At 31.3% G+C, this 21,908-nt stretch overlaps 2 protein-coding genes across 3 annotated transcripts; one reads left to right on the top strand and one right to left on the bottom strand.

Annotated features, from left to right (window-relative positions):
• Nucleotides 1-291: 291 nt before the first annotated feature.
• On the bottom strand, nt 292-8,602 carry LOC134693056 (uncharacterized). Its single transcript, XM_063553758.1, has 5 exons — nt 8,146-8,602; nt 6,476-6,625; nt 5,192-5,336; nt 4,080-4,319; nt 292-865 (listed from the first exon to the last, which is right to left on the bottom strand). The coding sequence occupies exons 1-5, from the start codon at nt 8,541-8,543 to the stop codon at nt 689-691; spliced, it is 1,110 nt and encodes a 369-aa protein (XP_063409828.1). The 5' UTR covers nt 8,544-8,602; the 3' UTR covers nt 292-688.
• A 236-nt stretch (nt 8,603-8,838) lies between these two features.
• On the top strand, nt 8,839-20,394 carry LOC134692090 (zinc finger CCCH-type antiviral protein 1-like). Of its 2 annotated transcripts, none has more exons than XM_063552468.1 (9): nt 8,839-8,891; nt 11,620-12,462; nt 12,862-13,024; nt 13,809-14,111; nt 14,421-14,604; nt 15,937-16,154; nt 17,288-17,435; nt 18,151-18,281; nt 19,971-20,394. In XM_063552468.1, exons 2-9 carry the CDS (start codon nt 11,775-11,777, stop codon nt 20,392-20,394), a joined length of 2,259 nt encoding a protein of 752 aa, XP_063408538.1. In that variant the 5' UTR covers nt 8,839-8,891; nt 11,620-11,774. The 2 variants fall into 2 exon arrangements, with proteins under 2 accessions (XP_063408538.1, XP_063408537.1); XM_063552467.1 differs by having other exon boundaries at nt 8,839-8,895.
• Nucleotides 20,395-21,908: the final 1,514 nt, after the last annotated feature.

Here is a 21,908-nt window from a genome sequence, read left to right as displayed (position 1 = left end):
TGTTACCTTAAGCACTATTGGTCTATTGCCATGTCAAGCACTGGATTGGGGTAGCAACTAGAGCAGATACTACAGCATATAAAATAGACTTTAAGTCCAGCTTACCAGATTTATATTGCTGTCAAATGCTATTTAAAGCACCATTGGTTCTTTAGTCATGCTTAGCTTTGAAAGGTAGATGCCACATGTTCTCATCCTAAATATGCATGTAACATTGGCTGCTGGACTTAAGGCAGCAATCAAAGCATCCATATATCTATTCGTAAGGAAATGAAATATAATTCTTTGATCTAAATGGGCCCTATTGGAAGATATTTTTATTCTTGCTATCAAACAGCTATCACAAATAACAGATTATAATGTAATGAAATTACAAAGTGTATTAATCTATAGGAAACAAGTTTAAATTAAAATCAAGGCTCAAACCAATGATTGTGTTGGAATCTTTAGAAAATATATACTTTTTTCCATTTGCAAAAAAAGGTTAGCACAAAATATGGCAATAGTTTTTTAAAAATCCTGTTTCTATTCCATGAATTCCTTTTTCAGTTGAGGGATGATTTTTAACTGACCACAACAAGAATTCCATTCACACAAACATGTTCTAGATTCCATCTTATTGTTTACATGTGGTTATTTTTACTAAATGATCCTTGTCAACATTGTCAGATACTTTTAATAATTGTCACTATATGTTGTTTAATCTCATGAAACTTTCTATAAGTGTACATCGATCTTTCTCAACCAATATGTCTAATGGCCTAGAGTAATAAATTTTAGCCAGATCTTTCTCATTATCTAGGTCTTCACTATATCTCAGCTTTCTGTGATGGGATCTATTCATTTCTAGTAATGTAAATAAAACCTGAAATTGTAAATAAGAGAAATTCAGGAATGATGATCAATTCTCTCTAAGTTCATTTTAGTATCATTACCTGTTAGAATGCAATACAATACTTGAACAGGTAGTATAAATACTGTTGATTCATTAATAATTTAATTTTGGATGTAACAAGTCTTCTAATTGGCTGATGTTATTTTGTTTTCAGCCCATAGACATAATTTAGTCATGTGACCGTGACGTCATCAGTGTTTTTTCATGGTTTTCTTCTGTTTAAAATGAAATTTAGAATTAAATTATAAGAAATGACTGTAATATTTTTTCTGTCTATTTGTAATAACATAAAATATGTGGTGTACACTGTTAAATAACCTGCTACGTGCAATATATTCAGTGGTTTTTTTACGTTATTTCTTCATAGACAGAAAAAATATTACAGTCATTCCTTAATTATTTTAATAGATTTTATGATGGGTGTATACTTGAACCACAAACAGCATACCAGCAGTTTTCCTGTGGTTCAGAACTTTCATATCTTTAATGATTATGTTCATCAACCAATTTTCAAAACCTTATTCATATATATTGTATAATCAATAAAATTCGTTTTTTGCACTTTCATCAAATACATGTAGCCTAAAACTAATTGTAACAGTTCTAATCTATAGCATTTATTAAATTATGTTAATAAAAAATATAACAAAAACCTGCCTAACATTTCAACCTAAGATTCTCCAATAACACTTGTTATTCCTTTGCATGACCAAACAATGCCGATACTGTGTTTGTGTGTTGAATCGGGGCCTTCATGAGGGATACACTTGAAGAATAATATTAAGTTGTAAGAAGTTGATTTCTAATTTCTTCTAGAGTAGGAGATCACTGCCATTAAGTTTATAAACATATTTTCGGCAATAATGAACACATCACGATTTATTTTCATGTGATCTGGAATATTTTAGAAATGTAAACATTATGCATTTACCGTCGGCTACTTCTGTTTGACTTTGCCTTGCATAGCTGGTATTTTAAGTGATTTTATTGACCGATTTCACTGTCGTTATTTATTTCCAATTTACAATGACTTGTCTGCACCTCTTTTTTGTTTCTTTTCTCGCAGAAACTGTAAATTAACATTCCATTTTCGTGATAACATTTCTCTGGTCAACCATTTTCACTTCGAGGCATAATGTGCGATTGCGCATTGGGAACTGAGGAATTAAGGTCAGAGATATGTTATATGAATAAGGGTTGGCTTTACATCGAATTATTATCTATAGATAAAATATAAATTCACATGTATGTTTAATGTTAAACAGCTTCTTAATGCTAAATGGAAAGTAACCAGTTAATGTCTTAATCATACTTATTCATCTTTTTCCACAAAATTTGGCATGTAGATTTAAAATATAATTTTAATGAAAATTGTAGCTACTACCTGTTTAACCATTGTGGACAATTACATTTGAAAATAAACTATACATCTATGACTTTGACTATATAGGACGTATTATTGATTCATCTTATAAAAAGAAACTCACAGTGAAACAAGAGGCTCTCAAGAGCCTGAATCGCTCACCTTAATTCTTTTAGTTAAATCTCTCATCAATGATTATTTTGGCTTTTCAATTTATTTAAATGTTCTTTGGATCGTCCTATTTTCTTCAAAAGCATACAAGAAAATAAAATATAAAATTTATACTAGATACTCTGAAACTCATTTAGCCTAAGTTTGGCTGAAATTGATACAGCAGTTTCAGAGGAGAAGATTTTTTAAAGTAAGTCAACATGATGAACAAATTGTGAAAAAAGTCTTTAAAGGGCAATAACTCCTTAAGGGGTCAATTGACAATTTTGGTCAAATTGACTTATTTGTAGATCTTACTTTGCTGAACATTATTGCTGTTTACAGTTTATCTCTATCTATAATAATATTCAAGATAATAAACAAAAACAGCAAAATTTCCTTAAAATTATCAATTCAGGGGCAGCAACCCAACAACAGGTTGTCTGATTCATCTGAAAATTTCAGGGCAGATAGATCTTGACCTGATAAACAATATTACCCCATGTCAGATTTGCTCTAAATGCTTTGGTTTTTGAGTTATAAGCCAAAAACTGCATTTGACCCCTATGTTCTATTTTTAGCAATGGCGACCATGTTTGTTGATAGATCAAAACTTTGGATACAATTTACAAACTAGATACCCTAAGGAACATTCAATTAAAGTTTGGAAGTATTTGGCCCAGTAGTTTCAGAGGAGAAGATTTTTGTAAAAGATTACTAAGATTTACGAAAAATGGTTAAAAATTGACTATAAAGGGCAATAACTCCTAAAGGGGTCAACTGACCATTTCCGTCATGTTGACTTATTTGTAAATCTTACTTTGCTGAACATTATTGCTGTTTACAGTTTATCTTTATCTATAATAATATTCAAGATAATAACCAAAAACAGCAAAATTTTCTTAAAATTACCAATTCAGGGGCAGCAACCCAACAACGGGTTGTCTGATTCATCTGAAAATTTCAGGGCAGATAGATCTTGACCTGATAAACAATATTACCCCATGTCAGATTTGCTCTAAATGCTTTGGTTTTTGAGTTATAAGCCAAAAACTGCATTTGACCCCTATGTTCTATTTTTAGCAATGGCGACCATGTTTGTTGATAGATCAAAACTTCGGATACAATTTATAAACTAAATACCCTAAGGGACATTCAGTTAAAGTTTGGAAGTATTTGGCCCAGTAGTTTCAGAGGAGAAGATTCTTGAAATAGTTTACGACGACAGAAGACGACGACAGACGACGGACGACGGACGACAACAGACGCCAAGTGATGGCATAAGCTCACTTGGCCCTTCGGGCCAGGTGAGCTAAAAAATGTTAAAAAAAATCAAAGATCATCTAACAATTCCATTTAGTTTCTTGAAAAATGGGAGATAACTCTGAAAAAAACTGACACAATCTAAAAACTCTGCAATTTGAACTGCAACTTCCATTTGTTCTTAAAAAAACTCAAATTATTAAAAGACAACAGCATTCTTACAAGATCATATGCCAACAAGAAGATATTATGTACTTGTACTACCAGAAAGTGGTAATTCAATGAATCATTTCCTTAAACAAAAATTAAAATGCTTCATTTCTTTTTTTAAGGAACCTTCTAAATTAACATACAGTGGACAATGTAAAGCTAACCTACATTCCCCTTAAGATTTGTTACTTAAATTACCTGTGTTCCTTTAAACATAATCCCTGGCATTCTCATCACATAATCGTCATCAATATACACTGTTTTCTTCAAACAATATCTATCTAGATCTAACAAAAGTGTGCCTGCATGTAGGCCTAGGATATCTTCATTGAAGTCTAACTCTAGTTGAGATTTCGCCTTGTCATCTGTACATGCTGGGTTGAAGGTTGAATTAATTTCTTTTGATCTCATTTGTAAAGGCTCAGGACTTAATTTCACCTGTTAGGTATAAAAGAAAAATAAATTAATTGCTTTTTAATCTGAAACTGAAATCCCCCTTTTTTAGTACTTAAATCATATCGAAGCTTTTTTTAAGTAAACAAGTTTTCTAAAACTAAAAAACAGAAATCTGCAGGTTGATGGTTTAGAGGGACATACACTATCATGGGGTAAAGAAAAGCATTAAATTATAATAAATTTGCATAGAAAACTAAAGATAGTGTCCTGATTGTAAAGCTCTCATGCAATCCCTTGTGTTTTCTTAAGGCAAGAAAAATCTATTAAGTAGATATTGATGACACAAATTACATTTTGTTAATCATAAAAATAACAAAATTTTATAAGTCTTTACCGAGTGTTCTTGACATGAAAAATATTTTGTTGCTAATTCCTGTCTTCCAGTTTAAGTAGTTGGCACTTTACCTCAGTAACATCCAGTAATATGATCCCCCAACCCCATCTTTAGCCCACTTCAGTTTAACTTTATTTCTAATGAGGTGTTGACTACACACATTTGTCCCTCTATTTCTACCATCAAACATGTATCCAATTGTAAATGGATACATGTTTGACCGTATAAAATTTGAGGCAACTATCTGTCAGTCGTCTTTGGTAGCCTAATGCAGTATACCTAGTAAATATGAAATGACAAAAAACGATGTAACAAAGTATTAACCTGTGGTCCTCAGTCCTCTGGTTCCAAACCCCTGCCTTGTCTATTACTGATCCCTAGTTAAATCCCTACCACTTTAGTTTAATTGGTATATTTACCTCAGTAACAGGTACTACCACTTCATCATCCAGTAATATAAAATCTTCTAGTCCTGCTTGTCCCCCTTACAGACACCCTCCAGTTTAAATTGTATATTTACCTCAGTAACAGGTACTACTACTTCATCATCCAGTAATAAGAAATCCTCTAGTCCTGATTTATACAAACAAAGGTCTGGTTTTGATACTACTGTCTTGGTTCCTTGTAAATTTCTCCAGACAGACTGAGAGGTATCTGAGCATTCCCTAAAAATACAACCTTTGTTCTAAATTTACGTCCTCACATATAAAATTTGTATATCTTATTACTATCTATTACTCAGATTAGGCCACTGCAAAAATCTTTTGCTGAATGTTGCCAATATTTAACTTGCATGATTGGTCTAAGACAAAGAGTCAGCATTTTAACAGTTTTAAAGATGTATCAATGTTTATGTAGGTGTAGTTGCCATATATATGTTAATGAAACCTTAAATGAAGAATGAACATATGGCATCACATAAATGTGTCATAGAATAAAGAGCAAAAGACTTGATTACCATGATTACTTTAATTTATATGCAAGAAATAAATCTTTCTTTATTTTGGTATGTGATCTATCATGTCTATCTGCTCATATTTTTCTAAAATAATAAATTTTCAAGGGAGATAATAAAACTGTGTGGAATTTTTTTCTAAAAGTTACTAAAATCTATTTAATATGTTTAATTTTTAACGTAATAAGTTTATTTTTCATACACTAAGCGGCAGTACTGCTTATTTCTATTTATTATTATTTTACTCATTTATGCATTAAAATAATTTTGGTAATCATTTTAATAATTAATAATTTCCTATCAATAGTTTGCTATTGACTTGTCATGATCATAGCCCTATGTATAAAAAAAATAAATTATTTAATGAATATGAAAATAACACTTTATATATTTTTATTCTGATTGATGTATTTTTCTGGTTTAATCTCTTTTTCAGGAATGCTCATGATCAAAGCCAAAAATTTGAAAGCCTATGATGTATATTAGACAAACAAACAAATATTTTATTTGCCAATAACGGCGCCCAAAATGAGCAGAATAATTACAACATAATTTTCAAACATAATGTAAAGTAACTTAAAAATAGGTTAAACAAAGTACATAATATGATTGATTTTGATTTAATTGATTGATATAAAATATTAAAGCAAATGAAGCAGGTAATGTGATATAATAAAAATATATAATATAATATGACCAATTGTCTGTTACTCTGGTCCCTTTAATATTGGACAGCACACCTCATAGTATAGACCTGAAGCAGGTGAAGACTTTTATAACAAAAAGGGATCTAAATATAACAGTCAAATTCATTTTAAGTCAACTTCTCTAATCTAAGTTTAAACTTACAAAACTTCCATACAACACATTTCCACAAAACTACCAAGAAGATGTTTAAAGTTTCCTTTGAATTCTTCATAATTCTTCCGTAGAGATTCCATATCGACCATAAATCTGTGTAGACATTTCAAAAATCTAGACACCTTGAATTTGATGAATCTGAAAATGAAAAAGTATATAGATACATTTGTGTACATGTAGGTTGAAAATGTCAGTTTTTAAAATTTAAAATATTGCACACATTTTGACAGCTTAAGCCTATAATGACACATGAATGATTCTTAAAGTTGAGTAAAAAATTGAGAATGGAAATGGGGAATGTTTCAAAGCAACAACAACCTGACCATAGAGCAGACATCAGCCGAAAGGCCACTAATGGGTCTTCAATGTAGCGAGAAACTCTCGCACCCAGGGGCATCCTTCATCTGGCCCCTGTATATTCTTTTCACTAAAGACTTGAAATAAACACTCTGGTACTTTAATACATTTCTACATGTAACTGTCAAAAGTAAGTATCATATTAGTGGAAATAATAATGATGTCTGGCAAGGCTATTTTTATACCCCCGCTTTAAAAAAGGGGGGGTTATACTGTTTTACCTCTGTCTGTCCTTCTGTCAGTCCGTCAGTCAGTCCGTCCATCCCATGAATATTTTTCGTCGCATTTTCCTCAAGAACTACAATACAAGGATTTCTGAAATTTGGTTTCAGGGTTTATCTAAGTCAGCTATACCATGTGATGCGTTTTTAGATTGATCACTTGACAACTTCCAGTTTACCGAACACTTGAATGATTTTACACATGATAGCCAAGTTGAAAATTATGTCACATTTTTCTCAGGAACTACAATACAAGGATTTCTGAAATTTGGTTTCAGGATTTGTATAAGTCAGCTATACCTATGATGCGTTTTCAGATTCATCACTCGACAACTTCCTGTTTACCGAAAACACTTGCATATTTTTACACTATTAATATTATCCACTTGCAGCGGGGGTATCATCAGTGAGCAGTAGCTCGCAGTTTCACTTGTTTTTTCTGGGTCGTAGGAAGGCGTCCCAGAAAAAAAAAAAATAGCTTTGCCAGATGTCATAATTATTTGGACTAGTAATATATATTGGTTTTTTTTTCAGAGATAAAGAAGTACCTTAGACTAAGCTTACACATAGCATGCATAGATATAAACATAAGATATCATTTACATGTTTTATCATGATCATTAGCTTAGGGTGTAACAATCAGAACTGCACATGTCATGTATGTACAACAAACTCCAAATACCATGAAATAGTTTAGAACCATATGAAGAAATGACAATTATAATTATATATCAAGCACAATTTAAACAATTCAGTGGCTGATCTAGAAATTTTCATAAGGGGACCACAGACTGCACTTAATGAGGGCCAACTCCAGTCATGTTTTAGTGTAATTGCCTACATGTATATAATATGATCAATACAATTAAAAAATGAATTTTTCTACAAAGAAGAGTCAGGTGGGGTCTGAGCACCCTAGGTCCCCCTCTAACATGTAATCTGTCTATATAATTTGAGATACAACGTAGTCCAGTGTGTATCTCAGAAAAGAAAAAAATATTATCGCATTTAAGATGTTTAATGTTTGAAGTGATTAGGAGCTCTATGTGTTATCATTTTGCAAGTGCTATTGGCGTATACCTATCATGTTCAGAATTTTTGTTCACTTTACAAATGGTATTCTCCAACTCTTTCTTCATTCCGTTTTCTATTGTGTAAAAATTGTAGGTTTCGTCAAATGTTTTGTATGATGCATTAAACTGCAAGGATGACTTTAAACTGTCTGTAAAATGATGTTGCTCTCTACTGAACGGTTGTAATGTTGGAATTCTTTCTAGAACATCTAATGGATCATTTATATATTCTTTTTCATAATAAACATTAAGCAATTCTGCATGTTTTGTTGTCCAATTTTTGACACTTGATGGTAGATTTCCGATACGTATTGAGCGACTTAGTTCATTTGACATCTGTAAACTAGGGGTATCATTTCCCACTGAACTGTATTCCTCGTCTAAAAGATCAAGTTCAAGAGACATGTTTAAGAATTATAAAATGTTTATGTTGTATCACAGCTGTCCACTGCAAAATCACAAAAGATACCACACGGTAAGGGGAGGGAAATGATAAAACTAATGTTAATATTTAATTTTTCCTAATCAGAGATTATCATAGAGCTCATTACAATCACATTAATGATTAAATCATACTATGTAATTATGATTATTGATAATCACTAGCTGTTCAAGTGTAAAACTCTAAAAGGGGGTAACATTTTGTACAGAAACTTAAATCCGGAAATAACACCGTGTTTGATAAATATTTAGAAATAATTCTACTTTCATTTTCGATTCTGGAAATAAAATGTGAAAAGCCTAAATTTACAAGTAGGTATGAGGTTGAATACTTTTTCAATATAAACATGTTTTCCATCATTTTTTTATATCATGAAAGACCAAATGGATGACAGTCACACAGTATATGTTTATATCAAACTAAAGAATAGAGAAACAAGTGATGACACATAAAAAAATATTTTTATTTCCCATTCCAGGGCTCAGTGTTCTGCTTAAGTAGAGCAAACATGAATACAAACCACATAAATAATGTGCACACTTTATTCAAGCATAGTGACATTCATAGAAGTATTCAAACTGATTAATAAATGATTGAGCATTATTTACAGGCACCTAATTTATTAGTCCAAATAATTATGACGTCTTGAAAGGCTATTATAATTTTTTTCTTTGACGCCTTACTTCGACGTTGATGTAAGGCGTCAAAGAAAAAAATTATAATAGCCTTTCAAGACGTCATAATTATTTGGACTACTAATTTATATGGGGAGGAAAGAACCAGCACAAAGAGGGATAACTCTATTTAATGATAACATTTATCTTGGATATAAAGTACTAAATGGTGGGCCTATTGCCGGCAATGCTATTTTTAGCAATTATCTCCTGAAGAGGCGCTTCTAATAAACTTATTATGGAAAAACTGCTGTTGTCTAATTGAAGCTCGATATCTATTTGCGATTTTACTGCACTCAAATATATATCATGTATATGGTCCCATGGCTTTTCTTGGTGAATTTTGGGGGTTTTCACGATATCTGACGATTTCGCAGAAAAATTTTCATAATTTTTTAGCAACATAAAAAAATATGTCCGACCCTTCATACTATACATTTAAAGTCATAAGAAACGAGTGACCGGTGGAAAATAATGTTCTTCCAATTCTTGAACCAATGCATACAAACATCATTAACTTAGTCTTCTGTGCTCGAATTTATCATTTTTTTCGTGTAAATTTCGTATAATCGTCATTTTTTTTTCAATCAGTCAATGTTGTTGTGAAAATATGGCAGGTAATTAAAGTTCGTGCTTTGTCAGCCGAAGTTTAACGATTGTCACCTGTTTGTCAACAATTGACGAAAAATAAACAAAAAAGCATGGAAATTGAGCATGTGTTAAACATGTAAATTCAGATAATAGTATATTTTAAGGACATCCATGCGTATTGTGGTCACCGGATTTTTACGAGATGGGTCACACTGAGGTCACCTTGCATACGGAAAATATGTCGGGAGAATTGCTTGCTGGGAGGAAGCAATTCAAATAAAGTAAACTTCTTCTAAATATGAATAAATTAAAGAATTTTCTTCAGAAAAAAGTATATGTACCTAAGTTTTATAATGAAAACTATCCATTGAGTTATAAAAAACATATGCATTATTTTTTTTTGATTTGAGGTTTCTTATGACTTTAAGGACAAATTTGTGCTTGCATGAAACTTCATTCATAAAGCTTTCCAGAAGAAAAATATATAAAAGATATAACAACCAATCACAGAGAGCCATCTATTTTTATCTCTATGTCATGTTCCCTTCATAAAATGGATGCGCCCATGTAATTTTATTTGGTACATTGTAACCTATAATCCTGATTTTCTCAGAAACAAACTTATGACACTAATGATAAGTTCTATTCCATAGGCCGATCCAGGGGGGGCCTGGGGGCCCGGGCCCCCTCTTTTGTGGGAAAAATTTGGTTGATTATATAGGGAATCATTGAAGCATGACTGGAGCGGGCCCCCTCTTAGGTCAGTCAGCGGGCCCCCCTTAGCGAAAGTTCTGGATCTGCCACTGTATTCTACTCTGTAGTCTGACTGACTAGTTTTTCCAGACAAGTTGCTTTGTCCCCAGCTTGTCTTGCAAAACAGCTAGCCTTTGGACAGTTGGACAGTAATCTCAGACTAACTAATGATATACTAATCATGTTAAAATTTTCTACACTTGTTTTGATTCAGATACATAATTTTGAAATTTACATATCTTTATTTTTATCAAATTTGAAATAGTTTTAAATCTTCTACTCTTGATTGATAGAGTGTTGCATTTTCGTATTTACAAAATGAATTGATTAAGCAATCAACATGATCAATCACTCATCTATTAATCAGTTGTTATTTTTTTTTCATATATATATTTGTAGGTTTACTAACCATGCTAAAAAATGAATATAAAAAATGTGCTGACTTTTTCCGTAGACAAAATGATAGATGCACACTGTAAATATTCATATCTAGCATATGTTTTAATTTTTTCTGGAACATTTTGTTAGTATATATATTGTATTTAAGTTTACTTTCACTAAAGTCTAAGTTTAGTGCAGATAAGTATAAGTTATATCAGGTACAAACATATCAATAAGTTCCAGCAAGGATTTGTGTTATACAAGTCCTTGGTTCAAGGTAAAATTTAAACAGTCAGTGTGAAAAGTATTACATACTAGGGGAATAGCTCTGGTAGCATGGATGGAGGCAGTTACATACGGACACATAAAAACACATCAGCTTCCATTTCTACATTTTAACCAGACAAAGAAGACGTCACAAACATAAATGCAAAATACTGACAAAAGGGGAACAACTCTCTCTTACATACAGAAACAAAATCTGACCATACATACTAATATATAACAAAAGTATGAGTACTATAAATCAAAAGACTGGTTGGTCAGTCACCTTCAGGAATGCTTTATTTATATATGATTTGTTTTTTTCAAGTCAATACAACATACAATATATTATAACCAGATTTTTTTTTCATTGTAGTAAGAATAAAACAGTCAATGTACATGATGTACCTGTATGTAGACCAAATGTAATAATGAGTTGACAAGACTTTGACATTGGTTTATCAGATCTAGAGGTCAAATAGATTTACATTCCATTAGAAAACTATCATCACAAAGGAATCTGTACAGAACATGGCTTACTTCATACCCCCTAGTCAGTTAAACAGGGCACCAGTCGTACCAGATAACCCAGATGTTCAAATCATTAAACAATGTGTTCGATATTTGTCAGCGTCCAATGGAAACACAGAATCTGAACAAAATTTACAGGCTGCAATAGAACAATGTCTTGGAAGAAAATTCTCTGCATCTTTGATTCCATTTTTAAAAAGTTATCCAAAGAATTTTGAAATTGAAACAGATGGAAGAAACAGTTTTATCAGTGCTTTGACCAAATTAGAACTTTGTCCCACACATTGCTCAGGTCGTGGGACATGTAGAGGATCTCCTATTTGTGACAAACTCCACATTTGTAAATTCTATTTACTGTCAAATTCCTGTCAAGTAGCTAAATCTGGAAAAGTTTGTGCATTTGGACATGATCTAACCACAGCACATAACAAGACATTGCTCAGGGATAATTATATGGATGAATTGAGATTGGACGATTTAAGGAACCTCTTCAGAAGTGTAAAGAGCAGATGTCCGATGACAACGCCACAGATTTGTAAATTCTATAATGTAGGAAAAGGATGTACTAAAGAAATTAGAGGTCAGCCATGTCCCTTTCTACACCTGTGTAGATTCTATATCAGTGGGACATGCAAATTTGGAAAGGGATGTAGAAGGAGTCATGACCTTCTGAACCAACAGGTCAAAGGTAAAAAAACATGATTTATATTTTAAGCTATATTGCATTTTCCTTTTCACATGTTCTACAAGATTACAAAGTTTTTTATAACTGATGACCGATTGCTTTAGCAATTTTTAAAGATGACTTATAAAACATTTTGTAATTCAGTGTTCGTCTATGGTCTTTTATTTCAGAAATTTGTTTTCTTGTACAAGTATACTTTATATTATAATTAATTATCATTTGAATTGCAGACAAAAAAATTCAGAGACATGTAATGGCATTATATATTCCTCTGCAGACACTTTAATAAACATTTAATTTACCATCAATTTTATAACCAGATGATTGATATCAATTAAAGTGAATCTCCATTAGATTAATAACAGTACCTTTATTTAATGAACAAATGATACTTCATTACAGCTCTTCTAGAAAAGTATGGTATAAGTACACGTAGAAGTCCAAAGGAAGTTTTAGCTGACCTACAAGAGATAGGAGTATCACAGTTTGGAGATGACAGTGACTCTGGTAGTGTGCAGTCATCTACTGGAAGACAAACAACATCAAGATTTCAAAACATGAAAAGGTTTGTGTGCTTTTCATAATTCTCCAGTATAGATGGTTAACATAAATCTAGATGTTTTGTAAATGACATTGAAACAGCATCCAAACATAAGCAGAATGGATATTTAGTTTTTTCAGTGTTTTTCCTAAAATGTTTATACCCCATCTTTTTGAAATTAAGTATTTTATTTTTCTCTAAATAAGTTATCTTTAAAAAAAAAATTATTACCATTAATAATTGGGTTAAAAATCCTTTCAGTCACTCTTTACTTCATGTGTACCTGCACCTTATGAATGAACTCAATTTCTTAATGCATATGATATAAACACATGATACATGAGGTGGCATCAGTGGGTATCAAAAAATGTTTCAATCTCTTCTTTGAAGGTCAATTTCATTACAACTTAGTTATAATCTGTTTAAGTAGATTTTTTTTTCTCCAAAAATTATGTCTGTTTCTGAGTTCTGCTCCAGTCTGCACTAAAAACTTTTTCAACTACTAGTCTGAAGACCAATATTCTGACATTTTTCTTTTTGATTCATACAAAGTTTTGCAAAAACTTACTAGTTTGAGTGAAATTTTAATAGTCTGGGGCATCAGACTAGTGGCTAACTGGGTAGACTGCTGCTCTGATTTTATTTGTTTGTATTTAATATGGTAAGTTTTAGCTGCCATCATTAGTGATCATTCCATAGTCTCATGAAAAGTCAATTTATTAACTTTTAAAAGTACTGGTACTAACATTTAAAAAAAAATTGAAAATTTTGTACCAGAATATATATTTTCTATTTATTTTCATTGAAGGTTCAATTCCAATCCCAACCTTTTAGGCGGTATGACCAATCTATCATTAGCTGTTGAAATAGATACTGCAGATCCTTCTACACAGTCAATGTCAATGGAAATATGTATTTACCATCTACGAGGGAAATGTGCATTCGGTAAAAATTGTCGTAGACACCATAAAGATTCCATGTATCAGTGGCAATTTAGACAGCAAGGTGATACTTCAGATGAAGATTGGACTGATTTTAGATCAACAGCGAGCTTTGACCTTGAAATGAACTTTAGTGATGTTGAAAAAGAAAAATGTTACATTCAATTTAGGTATATATGTTTAAGTATTTTATTGAAAAAACATTGTGCCAAAAGGGAGTCTGAAGTTTTTTAAGCAATAAAAGTGTTTGTTGTAAAAAAAATAGTTAAATGTAAAATATAGATTTTTAGTACATTTGTAATTGAGTTTGGAAGATTTCTAGATCTCAAATGGACATTGCATTATACCATACATTTGCTCCAGTAATTTTAACAGAATTTATGTTGATTTTTTTAAGCTAAAGCCTTTACAACTAAGTTTGCTTTGAATTCAAGTCTTGTTAAAGTTTATAATATATTCTACAACCCTATGTCTTTCAGTAAACAGCATGTATTACAAGTTGACTTTGGTAAGATGATTGGTGAGATGAAAGGTTCACCCACACTAGAAGTTAGACGTCTCACGACAGAATCGTCAGCCGTACAGAAGTTCCAACCATTAGCTACTAAGTGGAGGTGGTATTGGAAAGACCAGACAAATAAATGGATTATTTATGGAGGACAGGTTAGTTTTTGCTTGAAAAATGCAGTACCTATACATTCATAATAATTTCCTAGGTAGTAAAATAATAGGAAAAAAATGGATTTCATAAATTTTATCAAACTTTTAAGTTATATATGCGCCCTTCTAACTCTTGGAAGACAATTGTTTGTACATTTATTAAAAAAAAATTAAAAAAAATACATCTTCCATTGTTGAATCTTTCTAATTAGCCAATATTAACAAAAGTCATTATCTTTTGCATCTTAAGGTGGTATGGGTGTCTTTCTCCATCTTGGATTGTAAAAAACAGAGAATCTAAGGTCCATATTTTCTATCATGTTATCAAAATTTAATGCAGGAATGCAGAATTTAATGTGAATTTTCATTTAAAAGAACCAATTTATAAGCATATAACTTAGAAATATTAATATTTTTACAAGTGTAGATTAATTTTGGTTGTTTTTGAATATTTTTCAAATTGGCATTTTATGGGGAGGTAACTCTATAACAGTGCATTTTCTGAAGGACTCTACATGAATTTTTCCTATTATGTCTTTTAGCCGGAAAAAACGTACGGTGACCCTATCTTTCCTTTTGATATTCTCAAACCATTGTCTGAAAGCAATCTTTTCCTAATTTATTTTACAATTCTATCATTTTGTTTAGTTTTTATTCACAAAATGGTGTTTTTTCCTGTATAATCCATACAAAATTTGTCATTTTGTCACAACCTGTAGCTTGAGAAAATGCGCGGTGACCTATCATTTTTATAATATTTTTGATAATGTATCAATAGATACTACATTTTGACAAAGTATGAACAAATTCTATCATTTTTATTTTAGACTCCCATACCACCTTAAGGTGGACCGAAGGTATTCAGTATTTCTAACTGAACAACTATTTTTTTTATATTTTAAATTCTAAGTAAGGAGATAAAAAAACAGGGTTAAATTCTTCATTGAATCACCAAGCTGAAAAAAACCTTAATGGAATAACCCCAACCACCTTAAAAATATAGGGTGCTGATTAGTTTAGAGAAATATTTCACTTTTTTCGCAAAATATCAATAAAAGTGTTGATAGTACATGTAATAAAGGGGAGATAATTTAGGTCTATATGGAATGAATTTTAAAAATCATTTACTAATGGGGACTAATAATGAAAAATAACAATTTTCCAAAGGAAAGAGGTATGATTAAGCTATTTATTTTGTCTCTTTAATTTGAAATAACAAAAAATATATTATAGATACAAAATTACATCATTCAGATAATCATAAGACATTAGTCTAAAACAATATTTCATTGAATTTACAATTTATTGGAAACTACTAGTAATTTTTTTTAATAGAATGAGACAGGATACAAAGCCATGATTGACAGTGAAAGTCTTGAGCAACATTACCAAGAAAACCCAATAGGACAGATGAAATTTGCAACAATGGGCCATGAGTATATCATGGACTACCAAAAAATGGTACAGAAAAATGTAGTCCACAAGACAGAAAGAAGTGTTAGAAGACGTCCAACATTAGTTCAGGCAGCAGAAATAGAAAAAAGGAAAAAGAAGTATGACCTTTTACAATCTGTCCCTCTAGTCCAAAACCTAGTTTCTAATGAAAATTTCACTAGTCCTTATCCTAGTTTTCAGTGAAAAATTGTCTCAGCCTACTGAAAATAGTTAAAATATTGGTTTGATAATTTTCTTGAAGTGAGCTTTTGATCTATTAAGTATCATAGTTTTGGCACAGTCAAATCTTTTGCAGTTTTCAGTCTTCTTCACTTTATTATAGAAGGTTTAAGATTAATTCTAATATCTGTCTTATATAAATGCTTGTTTTTGTTATTGTATAGGGGTGTAAGAGTGTTGACTAGAGAATGGTTTGGATGAAGTGTTGAAGATCTTCATGCTAAAAAAGTATACATAGTCAATTCATGTACAACACTTCAGAATAACAAAAAGAGAAACATTTAAAAAATTCTTTTAATATTATATCATCTTTTTAAGCGATAACCATAAAACAACATGTAAAATAAAGTTTTTCATTTATTTTTGTTTGCAGTGCTGAATGTTGTCATGGATAGCATACACAGTCAAATTTTGTTGCTTTTCATTACTTGACAGAGTGGGGTCGTGTCGGAGGGGTCCTGATCCTGAAATCTCCAGCTGAAAAACATGAAATCCTGAGGTCCCTGATTTAAAAAAAAAAGAAATCCTGACACCCCCGAATTAGAAAAAAGACATCCCTGATCCCAAAAGGGTCAATCCCAAAATCACGAGCTTAAAAAAATCTGATCCCGAGGTCCCTTAATAAAAGGTCCTGCCCCCCTCTTGGCATGCTGTTTTAATTCCTAATCACTAGTTGTAAAACAGAATGCCAATGTTAGTTTCAGAAACTTATAAATCACCTTTGTATTGATATTTATATGTAATATTGTAATACTGTTTGATTGATATGTAGTAAATTGTATCAATAAACTAATTTTTCAAGACGTTTCGGCCATTGGTCTTCTTCAGTTCTGTATTTCTCCTCGAAACTACATGGCTGACATTACATTTTTCAATTATTTAAAAGATGTAGTTGTTTAACTCTACTTTCTACTTTTTTGTTGAACTTTTTTCTAGTAGTAAATGCATGAATACAAAATAAAAAAGTTTTCATTAAAAGGCAAATAACAGATTTCTTTTTTTTGTGTTATAGATCAGCTGACACAGGGAATGCCAAGACCACAGCTACATCATTAGTTGTTCATGCACCACTGGACAACGACCCTCTGTCTTATATACCACACCATTGGTCATTTGATAGACAGAAAAGTCCAGCAGAAATCAGCGATCATTTTCACATGGTATGTAAAGTTTAATACTCCCTTTTCCATCAACTTACAATAAAAGCAAGATCAAAATCTATGTCTTCAAAATTGATTTTAAAATAACCTGTCTACATATATTTATTTGTAATGGTAATTTGGGAGAGAAAAATTAATTGCTGTATTTTCATGGAAAAATCTGGGTTTTTTTTTATCAAAAATAAGTTGACAATTTTTATAAAAAGTCTTACAATTTAAAACACTTAAAAAGTGTTCAAACAAGGCAACACCAAATTCAAAAGTTGTATTTGTTATAAACAGGAAATAATAAAATAAAAGACTAAAGACACCTTCTATTCTATAAAAAAAAGAAAAAGAAAACATGGCAGCAAACACAAACAAATATTGTGGAAAGGACTTTTTATTTTTATTTCTTGCTTGAAACCCGGTATTATATACAACGCCTCCGGGTGTGGGGATTTCTCGCTACATTGAAGACCTGTTGGTGACCTTCTGCTGTTGTGTTTTTTTCATTTGGTCGGGTTGTTGTCTCTTTGACACATTCCCCATTTCCATTCTCAATTTTATTTGTAGCAATTATAATTTTTTTTGTAAAAAAACACCATCTTTTAGGGTAAGCAGGAAGGTGGACCTAGCTTCACTACTGATATCTATATAAAAATACAAAAGGTGGTTTCCAAATTTCTTAAAAAGACAGAATTAATAAGTGAGTTAAATTTCATTATAATTGTAGGTAACATGTTCTAAAAAAAGTGATGAGTATAAGAAGATGAAAAAGTTTTTCTATGCAACCATGCCACCATCAGCTGAAATCGAACAAATAAAGAGAATAGAAAATGGAGAACTCTGGATTAACTTTGTTAGGTTTGTAAGCAGACTAAGCTATAAGTTTATGATGAAATACTCTATTTCTTACCTTAGTTACAGTCCCTTAAATAAGAAAGGGGTAGGCATGTGGGCACAAACAATTGGTTAAACAAAAACTATTGTAACGAAGCAGGCAATCTGGATTGTATTGTTGTGCTGTTGTTGCTCAGTGTAATGTTTTTGGTTTATTCTTAGAGGTAACGGTTTTCAGTGTCTGTTGTATTACCAATGCTTTGGCAATTCCTGTTATAGTATGTTTCATCTATATTTTATATAACTACTTTGATTTTGAACCTAAGTATACCCTTAATGACCATGAAGGCTGTTCTATTCAATAATATGTGTATGCAAGACCAGTACAACAAGTTTAAGGCTTAAAAATAAAACACTGATTGATGATAGATGTGTAATATCCAGCAGGATGTATAAAATGTATTTTTAGAATAATGAAATTATATTGTTCAATATGTCCTTCTTTGTAGTTGAATGACCTGCTAGTCAAATCTTTAAATTGGTTACCATAGCTCACAAGGTCATCATGATATCATCTCTCAAAAACCAAATGGTAATGTGCATTGAATGGGGGAGCTTCAAATACCTATTTTAAAGAATCACAAATTTATCAGAATTAAGATTTTATTACCATTTCTTTAGCCTTTTTTTATGTAAAATAGGCCAGCAGCTCACGAATTTAACATAATATAAAAAAGAAGATGTGGTATGATTGCCAATGAGACAACTATCCACAAAAGACCAAAATGACACAAACATTAACAACTATAGGTCACCATATGGCCTTCAACAATGAGCAAAGCCCAATACGCATAGTCAGCTATAAAAGGCCCCGATAAGTTCTCCAGACTTTGAATCAGTTCATAGCAGTTGTTTAGTTTGGTACCCATCTACAAAATCAGAGAAAAGTTATGTTTATTAATCTAAGTTCAAAATGATATTTTGTTTTGAACCAAATATTTAATACAAACAACATCAAGCAAAATAGATAGTCTGACTTGGTACAGCTACAAAATAGGTTGTAGTTAAACCAGTTTTACATTTTCATAAACCCTCCTCTTTGCAAATCTAAACAAAAAATTCTAAAAGATGAAATGTGCAATAAAAACCTGACAGGTCAAAATATAACAGTCTCATATGTTCTTTAGTAAAATATAAAAAAAAAAATAGGAGCGTAGGGTATATTGCATTCACCTTGTCTGTCAATCTCGCTCTCTGATCATCTGTTTGTTCACCAAATAGTTTTGTCTTACTTTTTCTATAATTGTATAAATAAACCAATTTTTCAAGACTTTGGCCATTGGCCTTCTTCAGTTCTTTATTTTCCCTCTCAACTACATGGCTGACATTACATCTGTCAGCCATGTAGTTGAGAGGAAAAATAAAGAACTGAAGAAGGCCAATGGCTGAAACGTCTTGAAAAATTGGTTTATTTATACAATTATATAAAGTATGTTTTCTATTGGAATTTTGAAAACAAGGATTACTTTTTCTCTCAGATAAAGAATGACTTCATATTTGGTCAACAGCTCTAACAATGATGAGTTGTAACATATGAGCACTTCTAGGTTGTCAGATATTGACCAATGAGTAGATGACTTTTTTTAAGTGGAAAATTTGTGAACACAAACTATTTAAAGACAAATTGTGAAATCAATGATTCTATACTTGTAGCAAAAGAGAGAAAATGAAAAGAAAGAAGAAAGAAGAAGACATAGCTGAATTAGAATTATTCCACGGGACAAATGAAAAGTTTATTAACGCTATCAGTAAGCAGGGATTTGATTTTAGATTTAGCGGAAGCAAGACGGGAAATAAATATGGTAAAGGAAGCTACTTTGCCAAGTATGCAAAAACAGCTGATAGCTATACAGATTTCGGTGTTAAGAAACATATGTTTGTAGTACGAGTATTACCCGGTGATTATGCTCCTGGAAGTTCGTCATTTGTACGACCTCCACCAAGAAACCCCAGTGATCCTTTTGAATTATACGACTCGTGTGTTGACAATTTACAGAATCCTATTATACATGTGATATTTACTTTTGATCAGGTTTATCCTGAGTACATTATAGAATATAGAAAATTAGGGATTTAATTTGTTAGACATTGGTTCAGGGAGATAACTCTTTAAATCAGTTGTGTGTTTGTAAAAGTCAAGTTTCATCAACGTATTTTAAGCATTTACCTGAAACAGATTGAAAATTATCTATGTAACATAGAAGCTTAGAATTATATTTATGAAAATGGTTGACACAAACGTACTGGTGATTTTAAGAGTTATTTCCCTTAACCTAGGTCTACCTCCTTAATTCAAATCATAGTTTGAGTATAATGTAATTAGAGTTCAATTTGAATGCACAAGGACCGGTTAGATTAGAGATCTTGTCACAAAGTTGAATTTTTATAGTAATGCATCTGATTTGCTGTTTTGACAAACATATTAATCTACCCAAAATGAAGTTTTATCCAGATCTATTTTTTAAGTTTATATTTGAAGTTTGTTAAGTTATTGATTATAGTTTGTTATGTTTTGTGTTGGCTTGTGTATGAAAATTTTATTTAAATTTTAAAAGATAATTGGCATTTAGAACTGGTTTTGCCAAAGAAAATACAATTTTTGTAACTATTTTAATTTTGGACATAACATTTATAAATGCCTAAAATAATACGTAGTCACAAAAAATTTCCATTATCGTGCACCAATTTCATAAAAACAATGAAAAGCTGCAGAATTTATGCAAGGCACTCTTGAATAATTGATTTGTTTAGAAATTTACAAGAACCATTTGTAGAATAACTTGCCAAGTGATGAACCGGCGAATTAACTGATATCTCAGGGTATCATAAATGGGGGTCTGGATGGAGGTCTTTCAAATCTTTATTCCTTAAATATTTAAGTCATTTTCACTATTCTTTATTTTTTCCTCGTCATGATCTGTTTTTGTCTATTTTTTACCTGTATTCTCCACTTTTTGTCCATGAATTATTCCCTTTTCTGCAAATCTCATCCAGACCCTCATAAATACAGAGTTTAATTTCATTCATAATGAACCTGATTCTTTTGATAAGCACATATATTTGAATTTATTTTTTCTCATGATGATGCAGTTTTTCAAGATTTATTAACTTTAACATCTTAGGGTTCTTTTTCTAATTGCTTCATAGTTTTTATGTAATTAGTTTCCATTAGAATCTTGCAATAGAATGCTTTTACTTTTCACTTAAATATTGTCAACACGGTCACACACACACAAGTTTTTACACAGAAAATGATTTGATAGATATTTTAAGTAAGATAGATATATTGCAGAAATTTGAATATTACGGTGCAGTCCAGTGTATCTGTGCACCTAAGACTTATGACTTCACTTCATTTAACTGATAAAACCAATAATTGAATAATATTGGGTGAACACTTTCATAACATACTCGTATTTCCTAAAATCTTCTGTTTGTATGGTTTCATTCTCTAGAATTTGTGCAATGTGTGTCCAAAGTTAGGGAAACCCCTGTTCTGAGAGTTCCTTTAATGTCCGGTGATTTATCGCATGCCTTCCAAAAATAGCTAATTTTATATAAAGGAAAGATTTTATACTACAAAATATAGCT

The sequence above is a fragment of the Mytilus trossulus genome, chromosome 12 (genome assembly GCF_036588685.1).
Source record: "Mytilus trossulus isolate FHL-02 chromosome 12, PNRI_Mtr1.1.1.hap1, whole genome shotgun sequence".
Lineage (NCBI taxonomy): Eukaryota > Metazoa > Mollusca > Bivalvia > Mytilida > Mytilidae > Mytilus > Mytilus trossulus.
This window is presented reverse-complemented; position numbering and strand designations above follow the sequence as displayed.